Genomic DNA, 23,338 nt, shown 5'->3' on the forward strand with positions numbered 1-23,338 from the left:
TATATAAGTTATCATGGTATTATATGTTCCCGTGCGTTGGTACTGACCTAGTTTCAAAATAAAATTGATAGGGCGAAGACTGCTCTATTCCTAGAGCTTGAATTTCAACACAGAAGTCGGCAGAGATTGCGAAGGCATCACCATGCCGTAAATTCGAAGGAACAAACGCACTTGGAAAGAGGATGTGAAAATGCGAACTCAACCTTGAAGTCAGCACACATCGCAAAGACGAACTGGGAGGCAACAAAAAAAATTAAGTATACGATTTCGGAAACAGAAAGCAAAAACGAACGACCTTCTGGCGCTGCAACTCAAGAGTGAGAACTGAGAACAAAAGTTCTTCAGATATACCATCACAGGTTCATCAATACGACTCCGAGGTGGTAGGTAGTCTAGGGGACCAACTGAGTCACTCAGACAAACCAATAGAAAACTATACAAAATTACGGCCCTGGCATCACACGTTCTTATTGTCTTTATTATTGTCAAAGTTGCATTAGGGGCAACGCCATCACAGCCCCGAAAACTGAAAACATGACCAGCACCATCCAGAAGGGCACCGCCTTCTTCTGGTTCTTGTCACGGCGCGCCTCCGCCAGTGGTTGTGCCCTATTGGCCACGGTCGGGGCTTGCTAGGCAGCAGGGGATGGAGCAGGTGCAGGATTCTCCTGAGGCACCGGCTCTGCAGCAGTGTTCTCCAATTGTAGCTGTTGATTGTACTTCTCAACATACTCTGGGAAAAGTTTCCTGAAGTGCGGACAGTTTTTGCTGCAAGACAAACACTTGAACTATTGAGCCACACAGACTTGCCACAATGAACAAGTGGGGTATTTAGAACATGACTTCAAGCAGATGAAGTGATGATAGTAACTTAACAACTTTACATAGGAACTCCAATCAATGTTTGCACTTAAAAACGGAGCACACCGACCAAAAATTCAGTTGTTTCTTTCATGTAAAGGTATAAACACTACACTACTTGTTCAGAAGCTAATGACCATTATGTTCCTGTGGGGGTAGTTTCTAACAGTTCTACAAAAAGAAAATGGTCAGAATGAAATAGCCTGCAGAGAAATGCATCTACCTCTCACAATTGTAGGCAAGGGAAGCTTTTGCTAAACGCCTCTTTTCTGCATCTGATGTCTTGATGCTTCCAGTTGTCAGTGCATCGTCCATCTGCAAGTATGAGAATTATCAACATTGAGAAAACACCTTAAAACAAGGAAGTTCTGGCAAGGGAAATGCCAAGAATTGCTTGCTGCAATGTTGAGCAACTAAGCCTGGAGCAACAACTGATCTTCCAAATTTTATATGCGTGCTAGAAATTATGACTAAACCTAGACATTCTTTTTTGGAAAGGTTAACTCATAGTGAGGTACTGAGGTGCAAGGAACAACTTACCATGAAGGACAGAAGCCCAGTGAGAATGCTGCAGCATAAAGTTTTACATGTCAGACCAACAAAGGAAAGAAAATGCAAACAATTTGAACTGAAGCATATTGACTGCTAGATAGTGAAGGATGAAGGATCCATAGAACAGCACAGTTAAAGTACTAACAATGAGACTATCATTTCAGTTCTCTCATCTCATGGCAACAGAAGTTGAAATGGTTGAGAGCATTGATTTGCCTAGCAGTAAATTAAGAATTTGTACATTGTACAGTAGCTGAATAATTAAAGGTATGCTGTGTCTTCCAAAAAAACATTACTGTTCATGTAATTTCAGAAACATACATGGTACATAGATGACAAGTGAGAGAAGTTGTAAATAAGTACTTCAGATCAGAAACATACCTCAAGATATTAGGTAAGTGCCCGTGCGTTGCAACGGAAACTTATAATACCATGATAACTTATGTATAAATATGTGGTATACTAAGAAAAGATTTTGTAATAATACAAGTACTTCGCTGTCCCTCAGCTCCTCAGCTGGGAATGCAAAAACAAAAGGTCTTCTTAGAGGAACGAAGTTTTAGCAGTAGCAATTCCAAAAGCCAAACTGTTGTAAAACACTGGTGGTACACCATCCAAACACAACAGTATGAAAAAATGAGAGAGAGCATGCTGATAAGAATAAAATGAAACTAATTAATAAACTGGTCTTGAGAAATAAATAATCCCAAAACCACATAATCATGTGGTACGTTACAGCTACGTTACAGCTGAATCCAAATGCAAAAGATCGCACGAGTCCATACAGGCAGCAGTTTGTATCCCGCTCCAGGATATGGGCCATTTAAGCATCAGCATACCTGCACCCCAGAAGAGTAAACGATCAGATTTGTTCCACTGACCAAGCACAAATTGTGCAACCAATGGTTACTCACCCCAGTTCGGAGAGCTTGAGGTGGGCCTCTTTGTAGTCATCAAAGAATGCCTTCTCATCCTACAGAGCACACGATAATCAGTACTTGCCTCCCTACGAATCTCCATACCCTGGATAACAATGACCAAGGACATACTGCAGCATATTTCTCCACAAGAGGGCGGAAGACAGGGTCGCTCAGCAGGGCTTTGTCACTTGGGAGCTGAAGAAGGCCCTCCTTGTCACCACTCAGAAGTTCCCTATGAAAATATGGGAATAGTAGGAGATATGGGACGGCTATTAATTTCTAGCACAGCATTCAGCTGCCAAGTAATGACATAACAAAGGTAAACAAATTTTAAGTATTTCTTAACTAAATGCAGTTGCTTTTCAATAGTAAACAAGACAGACTCACTTGAAGTAAGAGTTGTCAAAGACCAAAGGGTTCGTAGTCCAGGCCCCCTCAAAACCAGACCGCTCTTTGTGGCACCTTCCCTAATAAAACCTCAAAGAAAACTAAATCAGTACAGGCATACACATTACATTCCTGAATCAAACATGAGTGGACAGCAACAAACCAAGGTGTGGCCACCAGAGAGGGCAACGATGTCCTGATCACTCAAACCCATCTGCTTGCCAAAGACTTGCCTCAGGTGGTTAGAACCTGGTTTCAAAAAAAAAGCAAGCAGCAAGTGCCAGTCCTCGTGTCAATAGAAGTGACATCAAAACCAGTGTTTGGTCTGGACGCCTACACGGTGCCTCGGCTACAAGGCACCACTGTTACCCAAAGCAAGCTGGGTACAGGGATGCCAAAACAACACCTTTGAAACACTTAACAAAGGATGCAAGGTGAATGTAACTCATTAACTCAGCATTCATGCCAATCTAGTAAAGATTAGAAATCTACCCTTGGTGGCATCAGGAAGACGGCCCTCAGGTGGCGGCTGAGGCTTGTCCTGAAAAAGACAAGAAACGATATAAACACTCAGAGTTTTTACATTGACCAACACTGATGACGAAAAAGGCATGGAACAAATAATATCATCACTCAGTCATGTCTATAAAAAGAAAAGATCCAGTGCAGGAGACTCCCACATGAGTAGGGTGCGGAAGGGATAAACCGAGTAAGCCCTCCCCTGACTCAGTTCTCACCACTGCAACAGGTCTACCCTTCTCAGTCATGTTTCTCTATAGTTATTAGAAAATAGAAGGGATAGAATCTAGCAGAAATATATTTAAATAAAGTACATATGCCAGACACATCTCCACGCATCTCTGGAGAAAACTGGAGCCATTATTTCAACAAACCTGTACAGCAAACACATCAGGTAGGTTCCTTGATACAAGCCAACCCGAGTAAGCAGATTCAGCTGACATGGGGGCAAAATTACATACCCAGCGCACGGGGGGACATGAGGATCAGAGCACCAACCTTCTCTCTCCTCTGTAACCCTGTCAGAACCAGTTTCATAAGATAGCATTCAGCTTTCAAACAAGGATTCAAAAGAAGAAAACTGAAATTACTGCAGTGCATGATGATTCAGGAAGTAACAAACCTCCCTCTTCAGGATCCTTGGGTGGCATAGAGTCATTTATGAGTCCCTCAGATCCCATTTTTGAAGATTTATCTCCACTTAAACCCTGCTTGAAGTGTGTTCCCAGAGAACAAAAAAAGAGAGGGGAAATAAGCGCAAAAGTTGTAGCATAAAAAGCTAATCGAAGAGATAACATGTCACAATGCCACACATCACAAAATTCAGAAACAAAAATAGATTATGCACCATTTCATAATTATAGCGACTAATCCTTCTATAATATTCATGTGACGATACTGTTGCTTGGGATCTAAGTGCATAACAAAAGGTATGCATCTAGAAAAGTTAAAACATCTTATAATTTAGAATGGAGGGAGTACTAAACAAAGATAGTAACTTATGAAACTAATTTATATAGAATCTTATAGTAGGGAGGATGAAAGCCTCTGATTATGCAGGCCGCAAAGATTAGATGGGAACTGAGTTTAATAGCCAGATTCATTGTCAACTAAATTTAGTTTTCGTATAGACTTATAAAACAAGGATAAGTTCCCATAAATTCACACACAGATTGTAAGCTGTAAGGTACTGTTACTTTGCAGCGGGAGTGACCCCCCCTCAAAAAACCACCCAAAAGAGAAAAATAAAGAACTTGAGGCATGCCAATCTGTACAGTACCTTTCTAGGAGTCATGGCACTCTCAACCTCAGAATTCTGTGTGTCGCAAAGAGATTCTTCCAGCGCTGCCTCCTTAGCTGCTGCAGCTTCTTCAGCCCTTTTAGCAGCTTCAAGTCTTTTCTTTTCAGCTCGTTGGAATGCTGGAGGGACAGAACCACCTTCTAGTCCACCCGACAGTTTAGTGAACTGGGCAATCAGACGAAGTGTCAAAAGAAAATGTAGTCTAGTCTGCAAGTCAATGTGTTGTGTGCATTGTAGATGAGAACTACCTTATTGTAGCATTTTTCACAAAGTCCATGAGCAAAATGCTCAAAACCTTTATCCTTGTGTTTGCAGATAATTTCTCCAGACTTGGGCGAATGTTTTGAAACAGGCTCTTCATTAGATTCATCAGTTGTTGCCAGAAATTCTTCAATGTAACAAAGGGGCATGAAGATATAGGCATGTTCACATCTTAAGAGAACTGTATAAAATGCACTGATGATAACATACATTAAGAATGACAATAGAAGCAAGATATTATTCATAAGGCACACATTATTATCACCTCCTAAATCCTAAGGTTGGTACTTGTTTATTAGTGTACTACACATGATCAGAGTTAAGAAACATACTGTTAAGCTGCCAGAATCTGTATTTTCGAACTCTATCAATCGCTTCGTTAGAGTGGCCTCACACACATGCACAACAGAGACCTACAAATGTAAAACATAGTTGATGCCATCACTAAAGTATAAAACAGAAGGTCATAGGTCGACAAAAGAGAATATACATAATATCGATTTGTTGAATAAGTTCGAGATATCTCATGAGCATCTGGACTTACAATATCTGCCTTGGTGTAATTACACCCATGAGAGAGTGCAGCAATGTATAATGCTGCACCACATAATCTGCTTGGCTTCCTCCCAGTCTGGAACATAGAGCAGGGCAGTAAAGCCAATCACAGCCTTGTGAAAGAAAAGTTATGAAGGACAAAAGAAAGAGGAAACACCTGCCTGCATCCAATCTCTCTTCATGCTAGCTACAATGCATAAAGCTGTGTCCGAGACATCATTATTTCTTCTTCCCAGCAAAACTAAAAACAAAACCAACATATACTGTAAAAACTTCAAATAATCAAACCCATATACATAGATAGGAGAAATAATTCTAGCCAATCCTCACATAAGGATCTTGTTAGTTGCAACATATAAATATTGGTGGATACCTCAACCCTTCGCAGCACACATTACATTTAGCAGATCCAACAGATGAAATATACAATGCAACATATATGTCATCAGCTTACGTTTTGTAAAACGATGGATGAAAAGACTGGGATCTACAAGTTTCTGAACAACTGGATGTTCTGCAAGTTGCAAAACTTGGCAGAGCTAAAGAAAAACAGCACCTAGGACGTAGCTGAAAGAAAATCCAAATGAGTCCCTTCATTAAGTCATATATTAGATAGAGGGTCAAAGAGTTGGTATACTCACACACTTATTTGGAGATGGTCAGAGAAATCGATAAGAAGATAAGCCTTCTTACTTTGCCTGGCAAGAAAAGTTGGAGAAATCAAACATTAGTACTACAATATAGCTTGCTGAAAAAATAAACTTTGCAACAGGCACCAACAAAAGCATGAAAATTGGAATGAGAAAACCCCAACGCAACCCGTACAGGAGCGGTAAACGCGCCCGCGGTTGATCCCAGCGAACCGGGCAGGAGGTGGAGTCACACCTCCCGGAGGGGCTGGGGAGTAGTGTTGGCTTCGGGAACGCGACGCCGACCCCGAGGTAGAAGGTGCGATGAGCCCTATCCCTCCATACCTGTAAGTCATTGTACAATACAATAGTATGGTACTTCGTTTCCAATAAAAAGATGGAAACCCATAGGAGTCTTTTAAGCACAATACTACAGTAGGATAAGCTGAAGCTTCTAAAACACCAATGCATCTTTGAAAGTACAGAAATCTGAACTGCCTTCATATTTGCAACATATAACTAAAATATATGTTGGCAAATGTTCCTAACGATACTACGAACCTAAAAGGCAATAAAATTAATTAGGATAATAAGTTGAGTATCATTACAAATAAAATCATATCTATCTGATGTGCCTAATAATTTCTTGTATTTCTTCTGGATTGTTGTCTTTGGATTCATTGTCCTTGTACTTCAATAATTCTACTAAGAATTTGGTCCTCAGGTCATTCCCATTCTGCACATTCATTATTACATATCATAGAACACGATTAATAATCAATTATAGAAGAACAATATTGACAAAGTATTAGAACAAATAGGGTACTCACAGTGCAAATGCAGGGTAACCTTATACCATTCCAATCGTGCATAAAGTTGATAACAAGAAAGCCAGATAAATCCCTACAAATTAAAATAATACGTTGTTACATATATGTAGACAAAATTAATAAGTTGTTCGGGTTAAAAAAATTACCAGTTTAATGTTCTTGGAACCCATGTTGGTACTATACGACGCCACATATAAATATCGTCTTTCCATGTAGGATTGGCCAATTCCATGGCAGCATTCATATTATTGGCAATATAATGTATATTATGTATATAATGCATGCTAGGATGATCACCCTTAAACCATGATGGTATAGGCATGGAGTCCATTATATAGATGCTTCTAGTGTCCATGTTAAGTACATATAAGGTGAAGTGACCCATGAAAGAAAAGGGCAATAGAATCTGCAAGTTAAAAAAATAGTTCAAGTAAGAGAAAAAACAAGATTACAAAAATGATGAAGAGTATAGCTTACTTGTTTGCAATCTGAAACATCGTACTCCATGTCAGGCCAACATTCTAATAATTTTGCCAACATGTTGATATCTGGCTTTGCACGAAGGCGAGGGTCTCGACCAAATTTAGTTATGGACTACTTTTTGTTAGTAAAATAATTATATAATGAACACACTTATATGAATAAAGACTAATTACTTGAACTTACACAGAACTGTAGATCCATGTAGTGGTATTTGTCTTCCAACAAGAACAAGGCATCATTGCATGCGATCATCCGAACAGCCATGTTAAAACAATCTGTATCCATCGGCTTATTTACATCCAATATATCTTTAAGTTTTTGAAGACTTAAAGAAATTGGATAAGGTTTAGTACTCTGAATCCAATGTTTCCTATTAAATGAACAATTGTTTTTATAGTTAAAGCAAGAACATATGTGTTGAATATTTACCATGCATATACTATATTAAATGAGAATTAACTTACTTTAAATATTTGGCGTTGTCTATCCCCATGATATATGTCCATAATACAAACATCAGTTCTTGCGTGTTTGTTGATGTTACTTTAGCAGGCAGAACATATGGAGATATATATGGTTCAATCTGATGTGATGTATTTGACGATTTAGATAACTCACATGGAGTATCGATTATTTGAACATCACTTGAACTCTCTCCATCTTCATCCACATTGTGGTCAAGATTTTGATGTCCTTTCTTTGTGTTTAATCTCGAGTCCCATAATATTGCAGGTAGCTTAAACCTAAACATTGTTATATCATCCTGCAAGTATATAAATTAGAACAAAAGAAACATTGTTCCTATAAATAAATATATGTCCTCTACCTGAGTTACGTTATCAGATAGGGAGGATCCTGTCCAGTATTCCATATAGTTTATCATCCATAGCCCGCAAGATACCCTAATATGAAATTTAACAGATCAGGTGAGTTTCTATGTATATATGAAAATAAATACAACCAATTTTGTAGAGTTGTGGTCACATGAATTTTACCCATCGGTTTGCATTTGTGTTGTGATCTTCTCTATAACTGGCCATGATGCAACATCAAGGTTCGATCACTTGCCTTGGTAAAGCTCTTTATGTTCTGCTGCAAGTTTAATCTGTCTTTCTAGACCTTTTAACTATGTGTATATATAAAACATATCAAGATTTATAGATAACAAATAATGTAATGATGAAATAATCATAATATAAAAGAAATGATTACTCACTGTAGTATAAAGGTCTCGGCGATCCGTTATTTGTTGTCCCATAGAATCGAGTACATGTACCTCACTTTTTTTTGCATTCAGAACTGCCAGGTACCAGTGAAAATTTTCTATATTCATTGGAATGAACACCTTCATAGAACATACATTAACATTAATTTGTAAGTATTGTGCACCAATATATTACATATTACATATATTAAAAATGAGATGAGTTTTAGGTCAACCATGTCAGACTGTAAATAGTTGTCCACCCTTTTTTCAATTGTGTCTTCCTTACAATTTAAGAGCACCTTAGGGTCACCATCACGCTTAAGCAGACTGGAAATGAATGTGTTCTCCAAGAAGACCTTTCCACCTTCTCTATGAAGTAAATGCTCTTCATCCCTAATACAGTGTATATATGCACTGAGGGCCTGTACACCAAAAGAATACAATTAGCAGATCAAATATACATGCTAGCTTTAAATATGTATACCATACTGTATAATATGATAATTATAAATATATATACTTTATTACTGTATATAATATGGACATACAGATGTACTTACTTCGCCAGACAATTCGATGTCACCATGAAAAAGACATTCCATATCATTTCTATTTAACCATGCGCTGTCGATGTTCACCACAACTTGTTTCCCCGGTAATGTTTTAATGTATTCAATAAGCTGAACATCTTCTGGGGTGCACTTATAATCTATACAATGAAAAATATTATACTTAATAAGCAAATGATATATGCGAATTCCAATAAGATGGAATAAGGCAAGAACAAAAAATTACCTTCAGAGACAACTCGAGCTACATTCGATTTCTTTGGTTTTTTATGTTGTGATATTCTAATAAGTGTGTCCAAAGCATCTTTTTTGTTCTGCTCTACCATATCCGCATCAGAACTTATTTGACTTGATTCATTTGAAACATCCAAAGATGTCAAGTGTATCACATCTGTATGAGGAGTGAATGAAACATAAGTCTCTTGACAAAAGCATTTTTAGGAGTACTCATAAGACAATATTTACATTTAGGAGTGTAGATAAGAGAGCCTACCCGGTTGTGGTCCAAGATCGGCTTCAGTTGACACTTTAGCATGATTGAAAATACAGTCAATGCCTACTCCCACAACATCGTGTGATTGTTTTGCAGCATTACCAACACTGACCTTACTATCCTCGCTCTTTATAGCTATGACGCACAAGAGAAGAATTAAGGGTCAAACAAATATTTATTATGCAGACCTTAGTTTTTTTGTAATTGATAATAGCACTTACCCAGTTCATGTTCATCAGTGTCATTAGTTGACAATTGTGCTGAACAACCACTTTTAGCCACAACCTCATACGATGGTTCAGCAGTATTGCCAACATCGGCATTTCCTTCCTCCACCACTATATCCATTGTGATTTGGTCTGTACCAACTACCCATCAGATTGAAAGTGTCAAACATAATTTTATTGACAAAAGTATTTTAAGTATATAAAGTACATCGTCAAATAGCACGAAACTAAATAAAACACGAACTTTAGCTTAAGTTCTTCATTCATATAGATGTGACAAGTGAACTTGTATAAACTTACGGAGGAAAGGGACACAGGCCTGCCACCATCCTATTTTGATTAAGTATACCCGATGCCATTGATCTTATAAGATGTATATCATGACATTATTGCAAAGATACAACATTGTTCCTTATAAAAATGCTATGAGGGGAGGATGCCAGAAGCAAGGAGGTTGTTCGATCAAATGGCCCAGGTGGGGATCCAAGTAAATACAATCACGTTCAATGTTTTGATTGATGGATATGCAAAGAGTGGACAGATGCATCAGGCCAGTGCAGCCTATAGGGAGATGCAAGCGAGGGGATTAGTGCCAGACTCCTGCACCTTCAACATTATTGCTGCTAGAGCTCACAAGTTCAGGTATGCTGCCCAGTTAGTCCATGACCATGACATGTTTAGTTCACATATGTCGGCTGATGGGTTGGATATGTTGGTCTGTAGGCTTTGTTGGGATCATCGATTGGATGATGCCTGGGAGCTTCGGCTTGGTGCTATTGAGCAGGGTGTTCCATTGCGTGTTACTGGATTTAATGCATTGATCGCTGCTTATAATAAGGAGGGACTCCACGAAGAAGCTTCTGAACTGTATAGAATTATAAACAAGTTAGGACTGACACCATCCTCGTCTACATTTAATTACTTGATAATGGGGCTCTGCAATCAAGTAAGACTTGATGAGGCACAGCTTCTTTTAGAACACATGGTTAGCAAAGGATATTGTCTAAGTACATCATTTACTATCTGCTTGGATGCATACTTCAGAGACGGTAATGCAGTTGGCGCACTGAAATGCTGGGATGATATGGGCAAAATTGATTTGCAGACTGATTTTATTGCCTTCTCAGCATATATTAATGGCCGAAGCCGATTAGATTACGTGAATGAGGCTTATCAGGCATTTGCTGAGATGACGAGCAGAGGAATTGTACCAAACAATATTACTTACAACTCCATCATATCTGCACTTTGTAAGGCAGGAAATATGACTGAAGCCTTTAAGTTAGAGCAGAATATGAGGCAGAGTGGCCTTGTTCCTGACATTTACACAAGCAACATTCTAATCGACGGTTTGTGCAGAGAAGGAAAGCTGAAGATGGTGGACAACCTTTTATTGGATATGTGCAGTAATGGTCTAACCCCAGACACAGTGACATATAATACAATAATCAATGCATATTGTAGGGCTCAGGATATGAACAGTGCCATGAATTTCATGAATAAGATGCTTGTAGCTGGTTGTGAACCAGATATTTTCACATATAATATTTGGATGCATAGCCTCTACAGGAACCATATGTTGAACCAAGCAGGGAAGCTGCTAGATGAGCTTGTTGCTGTGGATTGTTCTCCAAATTCTGTTACGTACAACACATTAATGGATGGCATTTGCAGTGATGTTCTTGATCGAGCTATGATACTTACTGGCAGGCTTATTAAAATGGCTTTTAAGCCAAACACTATCACACTCAACGTTTTCCTTTCTCATTTCTGCAAGCAAGGATTTGGGAATAGAGCCCTCATGTGGGCTGAGAAGCTCAGAGAAGATTCTTATGTTTTTTATGGTGCTACAAGAAATATAATTGACTGGGCACGAAGGGAAATGGAGGATGACCCCCAGGCTAACAACGAGGACATAGGAAGATGCATGTTTCTTGAGTTCTTAATGTTCATGACATACGAGGCTATGCTCAACAGCAGATCCTCAAAGGCTACACATATGCTTACAGAAAAAGGTTTTGATCCTGCTAGCAACAGCATGATTAGAAAGGAGGTGAAAATGGGATTGGCTGTAATTGCTTGTTTATTGCTGAACCAGACCTTCCTGATTGATCTCAAATACCCCTCCTTTTGCCTAATTAACCCCTGTTACGAGCGCCTATAAATGTTCCCGACCGTAACAATAGCTCAAGGTTACACCTGGAAACTGGGGAGAAAAGGAAGATGTAATTCAGTCTGAGTTTTATAATATGTTATTTAGGTGATCATTAAGATAGATGGAAATCACAACTTGCTTGTCAGATCATTTCAAATTCAAATGTGCATTTTCAAATTCAAATGTGTCTATTCAATAACATCTATTCAATGCTCATCTGCTTTCTTTGTTGTATCAACCAAATGACCACTAAACAATAGGAAGCTAAAAAGGAGCCAAAATAGAGAAATAAAAGGCAAAAATACATCTTCACCTAAAAAACCAAAATAATTAAGTGCATTACAAGTTGTTAATTGCCATTCATTCATCAATGTCAGTTACGGCGTAAGGACCTCCTTATAAACGATATTCTTTGTGTATGTTGCGCCATTTATCGCTGAGTTCCTTTCAACCCCCTTCTTCTTCTTCTTCTCATCGTGGACTGGAATGGCAAGTATCTTCACTTTTGATCGAGCGGTGGCCCTTGATAGAGCAACATAAAGTTGACCATGAGAGAACACTGGTTCCGGCAAGTACACACCAACATTAGGAATCGTCTGGCCCTGGGCCTTGTTAACTGTCATGGCAAAACTTAGTCTTATCGGAAACTGCTTCCTTTTAAACTGGAAAGGGAACATCTCATCATCAAAGGGGCACAGGGGTATACGAGGCAAGAAAATTCGCATTCCAGCATGTTGGCCAAGGACAATTTCAGCATCAATACTGTTTTTTTGGAAACCACGAACCACCAACCTCGTGCCATTGCAAAGTCCATTAGCAGGGTCTATATTCCTAAGCAACATGATTGGGCATCCAACTTTGAGCTTCAGAACGTGCGGGGGTAGTCCATTAGGAGTCAGCGTGTTTAGAAACTCTGATGGGTAATAGTTATTAGGATCATCCACCGCAGTGTCAAAACTATGGTACATCATCTGCTCCCCTTGGAAACGATCGATCATCCTCATATTTATCATATCCACCCAGTCATTCCGTGTAGACAATATTGCTCTTGAAGTGATGTAGCTTGTGTTAGACATGTTTTCATTTAGATTGGGGTAAATGTCATCTATCAGTCTATCAAGGTCGCGATCATTACCAGTATATGGCACACATACCTCATCTGGAAGACGAACATCACCATCGTTGTTCGCTTCCTCAGTTCCACCACCGACGCGCAACAAATATTCTGCAAACCATGGGTCGCTCTGTGCCCTCATGTTTTGAACAAGCTTTAGGTGGCACATGGATTCCCAGAGGTAAGAACTCCGTAGAGAGGCAGCAACTATCTGAGCCCTTGACCCCTTGCGTACAACAGGGAGTACTTGTCTGAAATCACCCCCGAACACAACAGTTCTCCCACCAAAGGGCAGCTCAGGCCGTCCCATTATATCACGCATGCTATTGTCTAGCGCCTCAATTGCTTGTCTCTTAGTCATCGATGCCTCATCCCAGATAATGAGCGATGCTTTTTGTAGCAACTTTGCTGTCCCGCTTTGTTTCGTGAAGCTACATACAGCACCATCATCAATAGTAAGTGGTATCTTGAAGCGTGAATGGGCAGTCCTCCCCCCAGGCAATATGGAAGCCGCAACACCAGATGTAGCTGTTGCAACTGCAATCTTGTCCTGACTGCGTAGTGCCGCAAGCAGTGCCTTATACAGATAGGTCTTGCCAGTCCCACCAGGCCCATCCACAAAGAACACTCCACCGTTATTGGTGTCAACGACAGATAGGATCTTATCATAGGCAGACCTCTGCTCCTCATTTAGGGTTTCTTTCATAGCAACGTCTTCTGTTGTCGGCTCGATACTTTCCTCCTCGTAAATCTCTCTATCAGTACCATGTGAATCGTCATATTTGTCGATGATAGCAGGGAGAGGGAATGTCTTTATGTCTTTACCCATTGACTGCAAAATGTTTCTAATGTCAATCAAGACCATCTGTTGCACATGGGTTTTGCTTTGAGTACTACGGTGATAGTCCTCTGACATTGAATCAAGGTGTCTCTGCCATAATTCTGCCACATCGTTCGGCTCGCAGTATACCAGTATTGTTGCAAATAACCTTCGTAGTGCTGACGGCATTTGGTAAATAGCGGCTTCATTGAGACACTCATCTATTGTGTTGTCTGCTTCAAGTAGTCCCCTCCTTTGTGCTGCCTCACGAAAAGATGGTAGTGTGTCACCATCTACTGTCCTTAGATCCGCATAGGAGGTAGCACCCGTCACATGGTTTAAGAGAAGTCGAAGATAAAAGCGCTCCCCCTCAGCTGGATAAGCAGAGACTATTCTACCAATCTGTCCACCCGTGTTTCGTTTCCTCCTTTGCCACACTTTGCCTTGCTGCAAAGTGTACCACTCAGGAAAATCACGGTAAAGGATGCCCCGAGCCTCCTCGTGTAGCTTATTTGCCTCAAAATATGCCGTAAGCATTGACCTATCGGCACCTGGACGTTGGACAACATGATTTACTTTAGCACGCTCGTGAAATGACACCATATGCATGTTTTCAAGATGGAGCTGCAGTTGCATCACTGGTGGAGAGTTTTGACTTAGATCAAAGCTGAATATCCTCCAAAGGGCTTCTGGAGGGGTCACCCACCTAGCATCTCTATACTGCTTGATCTCATCAACGTCACCATCAGCCTTGTTTGCATCTGTCACAGCCACAGACGCACGATCGTGGCCTTTGTATATGTATTTGAACAAGTATTTGACAGCCTTGATGCTCCCGCACGCCTCAACATTGATGTGACAGTTGAAGAGCCGGAGGAGGTAAGGGTTATAAGAGACGACCCATCTGTTGTCCAATTCACAACCTCGAACCGTTTCCTTACGCCCATCATCACGACGCCTATAAATAGGATATGAATCCTTTCCTTGAGACGTTGCATTGTTAAAAGCTCTAGGATAATGGTTTTTGCATGAAGCACGACCCTTAGTGCATGGACATTTAGGATTTAGCAATCCGCACGGTCCATGCATCATATGCTTGATAACCATCTTGTATAGTTCAGGGTACTTCTTCTTGTCAGGCATCTCAGCGGAGATAAGGAGATCATACTGATCGGGGTAAGTTAGCTTGTACTTTCTCTGCATGATGAGTAGGAAATGGACATGAGGCAAACCTCGCTTCTGGAACTCCACGACATAGACATAAGCCCGGATTTTTCCAAGAATATCATGCTTAGTCAATCTCTTCTTCAGTTCCTCTAGTTTTGCACGGAATATGCGAACAACAAGGTCCGGACGATCCTGTGGTGACTGCATAGGGAGAAGCTCTCTCGTTATTTCATCCCAATTGGGGTTGCACGTCATAGTGAGGAATATGTCTGGCTTCCCAAACTTCCGCACAAGGGCCATAGCATCCATATATCGGCGTCTCATGTCACGAGGACCACCGATAAATGATGTAGACAGCACGGTTCGCTTTCCAATTTTGTCTGCTCTGTTCTCGCCTTCATGCAAGCTATCTACCAAACCCTTGTATAGATCCGCCCTTAATCTGTCTTGATTTTTACGTATGAAATCCAAACGAGAGCTCTCAATCTTGATGTAGGTGTCAACCGCGAACTGTTGGAAAAGCCGCTTCCCATGAAGTATTGGATTGAATATACTTGGACGAATTTGGAATCTGTAGCAGTAATAGTCACGTACAGACACACATAGATGGCTAGGTCGTTCTGCAACCGCAAGGTTTATTAATTAGTGTTGCTAAAAACATATTTAACAAAGGATTATATAAGAATCACAAAGAAATAACTAACCTGTATCATCATTGTTTGCATCACTTCTCCTATGTTGATCGCGGTACGCGTCTACTTCGTCCATGGAAACATTGGACTTAGGAATATTGGCATGCCATCCAAGTTCACCTTTAGGGAAGAACAATGGATATGATAGTGCATCATAGCATCCATGATATGAACGAATTCCGTGGCTTGACCTATCCTTCCCATGCAGCATAACACTATTACTGAATTGACCTCGACGTTCACTCCCCTCAATCCAAACTGCAGCGACCTCCGAAGTGATGGGTACATTATATAACTTCTGGTTCAATGTTTGGTCAAGGTTCAAGGCGATATGGTAGTCTTCAATGTTATCAACGTGCCCCATACTCCTAAGGTGCTCAGAGTATGGGTTTCCCTTAAGTATTTCAACCAACTGTTTAATAACCGCCTTGTCTTTCTCAAGTTGCTCTTGACGACATTTACGATATCTATGCTCGAGACTGGGATCATCATCATAGAAGTAAAGTTCAAGGTGTTTATGTTCCGCCCCAACTTCCCTACCGAACGACCTTAAGTTGTGGTACATCATGCCATGTGCACGGAACGTGTAGATACCACAATCCATGTTTGTAGTCATACTATCAAGGCAACAATACAAAGAAGTGAATGAGAAATGGCCGTTAAAAAATCGAATGTTATCACGGAAGTGCCTCGCATCAGCATCTGCACACTCCCACAACCTCCTAAGCTGGGACGGTGTCTCGAATGGAGCTAGATCAATCTGTCCATTACGACAACAAAATCCAGGTGGTTCATATTGAAACTTCTTCGCTTTACAGTAGTCACAGTCAGCAACAACGTTTAGCAAATGTGTTTCTTTAGGTATGTTACTATACACCTTGTCATACGGATCAGGTACGTCAGGGGTTACAGCAAAGGCATCTTGGGTATCATCAATATTGATATCCTCACCGGATTCACCATCTAAATTTGTTTTAAAAGAGCAACAGGTAAGATGTATAGCTTTAGAAACTTTAAAATCATATATCCAATACTATTAAAAACATTACGCAAGAACCTTGATAAGCGAACAGGTATCCCTCTTCTTCGTCATCATCGGCTTCAAAAAGTATATCCTCGTCATGATTATCTATAAATAGCACACCTTCATCGTCATATATTCATTCACATGGTTTTAACCACTAAGAATAATTAGGGAACTAATGGTGGAATTGAGTTTGGAATTACCATTGGTGGTGACATTTAGGGTTGTCTGGTGTTGCATCCCAACGTCTGCTCCTTCAGTCATTTTGTCAGTCTTTGTAGTAGTGACTGGACATGGACCGGTACATTCTATTGATGGAAAGTTGTGTTAAGTTAGCTGGCCACTATAATTGAAGTGTTAGATGAATTAAAGATGGATTAGTAATAACCATTGTTATCAATCTCAGAAGCAGTCGGATGATCAATTTCATTGTTCTCATTGGTATCCATTTCACGATCCCTAGTTGCAGTAGCAAAGTTTCCTCCAATTGTAGATTGAAATTTCTGGTTTTGACGAGATACCAGGTTCTGTTTTTCACCAGACGATACATGACGCTTATGTCGTTTTCGTCTAGGAGACTGTGTTATTTTGTCTTCCTCAACATCCTCAGGCTGCGACGGAGCAGGAACAAAAGGTATTGCGCTCAACTCAGAGATGACCATGTCCTTGGAGCAAGACAGAGACCCATGAGGCGCTTGAGAATCCGCTGGACTCCACTGAAGCTCCGGGGTAAACTTTGGGTTCTCAATGGCAATTGAGTCCTGGTTTAGCATTCCTCGTTGTCTTATTCTATAGTCTTTCCTTGCCTTCTTATTACATGATTCCCTATTACGCAATGCCCTTTGTTCCGTTGTTTGAGTTGCAAATCGAGTTCTTTCGCGGATTCTCTTACGTTCCCTTGCATCTAAAACTTCTGAACTTGGATTGGAAGCATGTTGATGACACGTTAGACCCGATGTGCCTTAAAGTTGAAAGTAGAAAAGGTCTTAGGGGCTTATATATATATATATATATATATATATATATATATATATATATATATATATATATATATATATATATATATATATATATATATATATATATATATATATACCAACTAATGGTGCCCAATACCTAGAGTGTTATAACACGGTATAGGCAAAGAACATAACAGAGAAACATAATTACCTAGAGTGCTATCACACGGTATAGTATAAAACTTCTTCTAATCTAAAATCTAAACTTAGAATATAATTTCAACCAGCACCTGACAAATGTATGGAATTTATGTCCTCAATATTGGTGCTTTGATGAGAGTTATTCTTGTTTATAGGGATATTGCAATCTACAAAACAACCAAACAACTCATAAGAAAAGTAACAACGTTACTCTTAAAATAACCGATGCACAGGAATAGTTAATATACCTTCTGAATACTCATGCTGCATAAGGTTTTCTTTTTTACGTGACTCACGACGCTTCTTCAATTCATTTTTTTTTCAACACTCATCGCGGCATATCGTGCTCTTTCTCTTTCCCTCTTACGTTGACTTGCATAAACACATTCTCCTAAACCATCAAATTTATTCAATTTTAAACATTGTTGAAATGTCAAATAAGCCATTTTATTAGTAGATATACCTTCAACAGTGTTGCTAGACAATTCTCTTAATGGATAAGGAACATCATTATTTTGAAACGGGTCCATTTACGTCTTCCAATCAGTCAGAAACCCTGTATACAAAGGATGAGTAATCTTATCAGACTTCAACAGAGGATAATATAAGCTCAATTGCTAGTCGAATAGCAATGATTTGTAGAGATAGGGAAAGTCCTATCGAGCTAAATGGAAGTCAATTGAAATTCATCTCTAAAATTGTTGCTTTATTGTAAGTATATAGCTGGAGCTGCGGATCCAAATCGATGCACGGCGGACAACAACAGAGCAGGGCTGAAAAGTCAACCAGCAGAGCAGAGGATGAGTGGCTAGATCACCAGAATAGAGGCACAGATTGACAAAAAATTCGGCTGCTACAGTACACTCGATCGCACAGTTCTTCAGCGAGGAGGAAACGAGCTAATCGATTCAAAGTAGTGTTCTGTAGTCTATACTACTATTTGTGTTCACCGTTTTTCTGCGAGATTTGTTTTGTTTCAGCCGTTGCCCCTTCAGGACGACAACCAGAAAATGTATCTAAAACACATCGTTGGCAGCGGTTTGGCCGTCGCATTACGCGCTGCTCTCCGCTCCGCCGGACCGATGATCTGCCAGATACCTTATTACTGGCTACACATATTTGAATCCTTTCAAAGTTCTTTAGATTATATGATCCTTGAGTAATTTGGATGAAAGAAAATAAGTACTGACTGCTGTTTAATAAGTCAGCATAGCCCTTTTCCATTCCTATGAGGAGTCTTGTATCATCTTATATTTTTAAGATTATACTTTAACTGCACTGATTATACTTTAAGACTGTTATTTCAATCTGTGCAGGAGAAAATGCTGAACTTGGACTGCCAGAAACAAGCCTTGCTATTATACTTGGGTATGGAAATATATAACCTACACAAGCCACCCTGTGTTTTTCTTTTTTAGTTTTATATACGAATTTTTTAAGAAAATGTCAAGATGCTCTGGAACACAATAGCCTGAAAAACAGAAATACATAGGGAATCCCCAGACTGGTGCAATTTTCATCTTCAATTGTGACGTGATAAATCTAGCTGTAACTGGACGTGATTTCACAGAAAATAATCTGACGTGGCTAGCAAAAGTTTGAAACAAAGACTCAAGCATAAGGAACTTGTAGAAGTAAGCATCTACATCAACTTTAATTACCTTTCAAATAGTCGATTTAATTTGTTGATGCTGAAAAGGTAAAACCAGCAAGCAGGACTTTACATGATGTGTTTACTTTTCTAGAATCAAAATTGACATTGGTTTTCTTTGTCATGATAGAACTTTCCCACTGCATGCTTTGACTATGGTAATTGTACATGCATTTTTTGATGTACTTAAATTAAAAGGTACACAAAACCTAACCAAAACTACCAGAGTAATTTGCTTCCGTCTGCTGCACTATAAAGAGCTGGAGGTACACAACGCCTTCCTAGGATCATAGGGAGGTCCAGAGCAAAGGAACTGGTATTCAATGGCCACAGATGTGGTGCAGCTGAAGCTGTAACAATGGGTAATGCTAGCCTTGTTAGTTGTTACCTGTTTTTACCTAATTAATACTTACAGCAACAAATCATAAATGTGTGTTTGTGTTTCAGGCTTAGCAAACTACTGTGTTCCAGCAGGAGAGGCTTACCAGAAGGCTCTTGACATTGCCTTTGAGATAACTCAGAAGGTAAGGATCATTATTAATAAGCTATCCCTAATGGCATTAACTAATAAAGGGTCAGCTCTGCCCACTATGCAACATCCCCCAGGACGGAAGGTAGCCCACATATAGTTTCCATAACACAAGTGTGGATGAAGCACAACGAGGAGATTTTTTAACTAAGCATAGCAATTGCAAGGATCACAGGCGTGCTGTGTTTACTTTTTCTTTGAATTACAGACATTCTTTTTGTTGGCTGCCTGCACTTACCTGAACACATTTGCATTGTAGTGTTTTGTTATTGGAATCGTGTTATAGTTTGTGTTACGTACTGCTATGTAACAATGATTTGTTTTTTCTGTTCATGGTACCATTGACTTCAGATTTGAATCTCGTCTGTATATGTATGCAGTGCCATTTTAATTGAGTTTCATGGATTTTGTCTTCATTATCTTATGTTTGTGATGCAACCCTGCTTCCTTTGCAGGAGGCGTACTCTCATCTTCCCAAAATCTCTAGCAAGGAAACACATCCAAAGATAGCACAAGTTCTGCTGGAACGACAAAAATATGATATGGCACTTCTTGTGCTAAAGTGCACAGGGCATGGAAGCTTCTCTGCTACAGAAAACTTTAAAAAAAGATGGCATTTCATTTCTTAGTGAGGCAGTGACTGTGGTTCGTGTCAGAATTGAATGTCGCCTCCTAACAGAAACGTTTATGTATCATAGAAGCTACTGCTCTAAGGTGAAAGAGCAACACTCAGCAAATATGACACATGCTGAGGATGCATTAAAAAACTCTTGGGCTTATCATGTTGAGATGATGGTGACCGAATTTTGTGCTATCTGCATTAAAAGGAATTTAGTTGATAAAATGATGGATCTGCCCTGGGATTCGGAGGAGGAGAAACATCTTCACAAGTCCCTCTTTGACTCTGCTCATGAAATGCCCATGAAACCAAATGGTAGTCTGCTTGTTGTCTACTACCTTCGGGTAAATATTCTGATTCTCATTTTTTGTATTTAAATAAAACCATATTAAGAAGCACTATGGAAATTGTAGATGACTAAAACTTTAGGGTATACTGTTATGATGAAATTGTCAGGCTCATTTGTGTCATTTCTCATCTATATACTGAGTTGTTGCATCTGTTTTATTAAATGCATGTCTTTCATACATTAAAATTACAAATATGACAGTTGTATACCTGTATATAATACAAGTATACTACGATAACTTATATACAAATATAACACATATTTTGTATATAAGTTATCGTAGTATACTTGTATTATATATTCCCGTTGCAACACACGGACTCTCTTTTTGCACAGTAGAACACACCATCGCAAAGGGAGTAGTTGGTAAGAACATTGGTAACAAAAACACGGTGATGAACATCTTTATTAGCTCACAGATAAGTCACATAGTTTTGTACAAAGCTATCACCATTAAGACTGGACACATGACCAATACAAATAGAGACCAAATCATTGTTACGAAGTGTTCTACTACATATAATTAATAAAGTATATCTACTATAATAAGCTAAACACTTCTCAATCTGGTATCATAGTTGTCAATTGTGCTTGTCTGTTCTCCAGAAAATTGTTGATGGCACGACTCCTTGGATTTTGAATCAACGAGTGTCGAATGACTGCAATTTAGAACATGATTTGTAAAAACATGATTATTTTAAATCATCATAATTTTAAATGTTTTTAACAATATATTGAAAAAAGCACTCACTCTGCAGCCGGCTTGTAGTGTGATGATCTGGGTTAAAATGAATGGTGCTATAGTCCGAAGTTTCCAAACATCCTATTGTTATTTATAGTATAGAATTAATAATAAACATGAAAATTGAATATATGTTGAAAGATGCTAGGTATAGGAGAAATTACTGTATTTATTGTTACGACGCATCATTGTTGCAATAATTATATTCTTGTCAACTTTAGCTAATGCCCATCGTAGAGCATTTCTCTGCAGGAGATCGGTCCATACCCCCATGACAATTAGATTCCACCTATAAAACACATAATAATTGTTTGATTAAAACCTAACAAATGTTTAATGTTTTAAAAAGAATGTAAATGTGAATTAATGTGTAACTATGAATTAATATGACCTGGAATCCATTAGTACAGCCTCTCTGTATGGCCTTCCACCGATATACTTTAATGGCTCCAAATGAACAACTATGCCAATAATGTCTGAGCCATTCACATGTGATTAGTTACCTTTGAATAATTTGCAAACTTAAGATGTTAAGTTATATACCATATAGAGGGAAGGGTGATTACCTACGAACGTCTTATGCGGTTGTTGGTAAACATCATGAAATGGCATAAGATATTTTGGAAATGGAGGAAATTGAATTGGTTTAGTGAATGGCTCCACAATAGTATGTGTTATCAATCCCAACTCTAGCCCATGCGCAATATTCCGAAATTGAACCTCCGCCCAGTTTAGACAGAATGCCACTTTATACAATGTATATGTGTATCCTTGTTTGAGTAAGACGTCGAACCGTTCGACATTATTGCCGTTTGAAATGGCTTCGATTTTGGCTCCCTAGATATTTTTTTGAGAATACATGTCGTATAAGTCAAAAAAGTCTATGATATAATAACATGATTATATTGACTCTATTTTAAAGCTTGATGAAGTGACTCACAGTGATGTCCTGTAGGATGAAGTGTTGACTATTACGATGCCTAGGAAACTTAACAACTACCCTCGCAAAGACACTCTTTACTTGTGGTAAGTTATTGAAACCTTGAATATCGTCAAATAGCACGAAACTACATAAAACACGAACTTTATCTTAGATTCTTCATTAATTATAGATAGATAGATGTGACAAGTGAACCATGTACTTACGGAGGAAAGGGACGCAAGTCTGCAACTGTCCTATTTTGGTTAAGTGTAACTGATGTCATTGATCCTATAGGATCGATCATGACATCATTGCAAAGATACAAATATCATGAAAAGGATTAGATGAGATAACAGAAAAACAATAGTAGTGTAACACATGTAAGATTTTTATTGTAAAAATTGCACATTACAGGATTTTTGTGTTTACAGTTTACAACAAACTGGAGTAGTTTAAACCTATATAATTCTAATATCGGAAGTCCAAACTCACTAAATGTACCAATGGCACTACAATAGATGACAGTTCATGAGCGTATGTCAAACAAAATGCCGATGTTATGAGCGCCATCAGCAGTGGTGCAAAGTAAAATGTGTACTTT

At 39.1% G+C, this 23,338-nt stretch overlaps 3 protein-coding genes, 2 long non-coding RNA genes and 2 pseudogenes across 8 annotated transcripts; all 7 read right to left on the reverse strand.

Annotated features, from left to right (window-relative positions):
- Positions 1–237: 237 nt before the first annotated feature.
- On the reverse strand, positions 238–1,870 carry LOC103637519 (ubiquitin-conjugating enzyme pseudogene; annotated as a pseudogene). Its single transcript, NR_163590.1, has 3 exons — positions 1,402–1,870; positions 1,085–1,176; positions 238–768 (listed from the first exon to the last, which is right to left on the reverse strand). The product of NR_163590.1 is annotated as a ubiquitin-conjugating enzyme pseudogene (transcript).
- Positions 1,871–2,165: 295 nt separating this feature from the next.
- Positions 2,166–3,593, reverse strand: LOC103637520 (ascorbate peroxidase pseudogene; annotated as a pseudogene). Of its 2 annotated transcripts, NR_163589.1 has the most exons (8): positions 3,554–3,593; positions 3,401–3,459; positions 3,213–3,261; positions 2,884–2,969; positions 2,721–2,800; positions 2,463–2,565; positions 2,328–2,386; positions 2,166–2,252 (listed from the first exon to the last, which is right to left on the reverse strand). The product of NR_163589.1 is annotated as an ascorbate peroxidase pseudogene, transcript variant 2 (transcript). The 2 variants fall into 2 exon arrangements; NR_163588.2 differs by lacking the exons at positions 3,401–3,459; positions 3,554–3,593 and having other exon boundaries at positions 3,213–3,365.
- A 98-nt stretch (positions 3,594–3,691) lies between these two features.
- LOC118473231 (uncharacterized) lies at positions 3,692–4,949 on the reverse strand. Its single transcript, XM_035961999.1, has 3 exons — positions 4,788–4,949; positions 4,519–4,704; positions 3,692–3,946 (listed from the first exon to the last, which is right to left on the reverse strand). The coding sequence occupies exons 1-3, from the start codon at positions 4,947–4,949 to the stop codon at positions 3,806–3,808; spliced, it is 489 nt and encodes a 162-aa protein (XP_035817892.1). The 3' UTR covers positions 3,692–3,805.
- Positions 4,950–5,129: 180 nt separating this feature from the next.
- LOC103637521 (uncharacterized) lies at positions 5,130–6,284 on the reverse strand. The gene is made up of 5 exons (XR_002264347.1): positions 6,181–6,284; positions 5,997–6,053; positions 5,810–5,922; positions 5,345–5,596; positions 5,130–5,213 (listed from the first exon to the last, which is right to left on the reverse strand). It is a non-coding gene; the product is annotated as an uncharacterized lncRNA (long non-coding RNA).
- Positions 6,285–6,374: 90 nt separating this feature from the next.
- On the reverse strand, positions 6,375–7,636 carry LOC118473180 (uncharacterized). The gene is made up of 3 exons (XM_035961932.1): positions 6,961–7,636; positions 6,815–6,887; positions 6,375–6,720 (listed from the first exon to the last, which is right to left on the reverse strand). The coding sequence occupies exons 1-3, from the start codon at positions 7,197–7,199 to the stop codon at positions 6,607–6,609; spliced, it is 426 nt and encodes a 141-aa protein (XP_035817825.1). The 5' UTR covers positions 7,200–7,636; the 3' UTR covers positions 6,375–6,606.
- A 182-nt stretch (positions 7,637–7,818) lies between these two features.
- On the reverse strand, positions 7,819–8,356 carry LOC109941428 (uncharacterized). Its single transcript, XR_002264043.2, has 3 exons — positions 8,293–8,356; positions 8,124–8,199; positions 7,819–8,060 (listed from the first exon to the last, which is right to left on the reverse strand). It is a non-coding gene; the product is annotated as an uncharacterized lncRNA (long non-coding RNA).
- A 13,154-nt stretch (positions 8,357–21,510) lies between these two features.
- LOC103636483 (uncharacterized) lies at positions 21,511–22,646 on the reverse strand. Its single transcript, XM_020543389.2, has 5 exons — positions 22,382–22,646; positions 22,207–22,291; positions 21,980–22,104; positions 21,825–21,896; positions 21,511–21,732 (listed from the first exon to the last, which is right to left on the reverse strand). The coding sequence occupies exons 1-5, from the start codon at positions 22,425–22,427 to the stop codon at positions 21,635–21,637; spliced, it is 426 nt and encodes a 141-aa protein (XP_020398978.1). The 5' UTR covers positions 22,428–22,646; the 3' UTR covers positions 21,511–21,634.
- Between the last annotated feature and the right edge of the window lie 692 nt (positions 22,647–23,338).

Source organism: Zea mays, chromosome 8 (assembly GCF_902167145.1).
Source record: "Zea mays cultivar B73 chromosome 8, Zm-B73-REFERENCE-NAM-5.0, whole genome shotgun sequence".
Taxonomy (NCBI): domain Eukaryota; kingdom Viridiplantae; phylum Streptophyta; class Magnoliopsida; order Poales; family Poaceae; genus Zea; species Zea mays.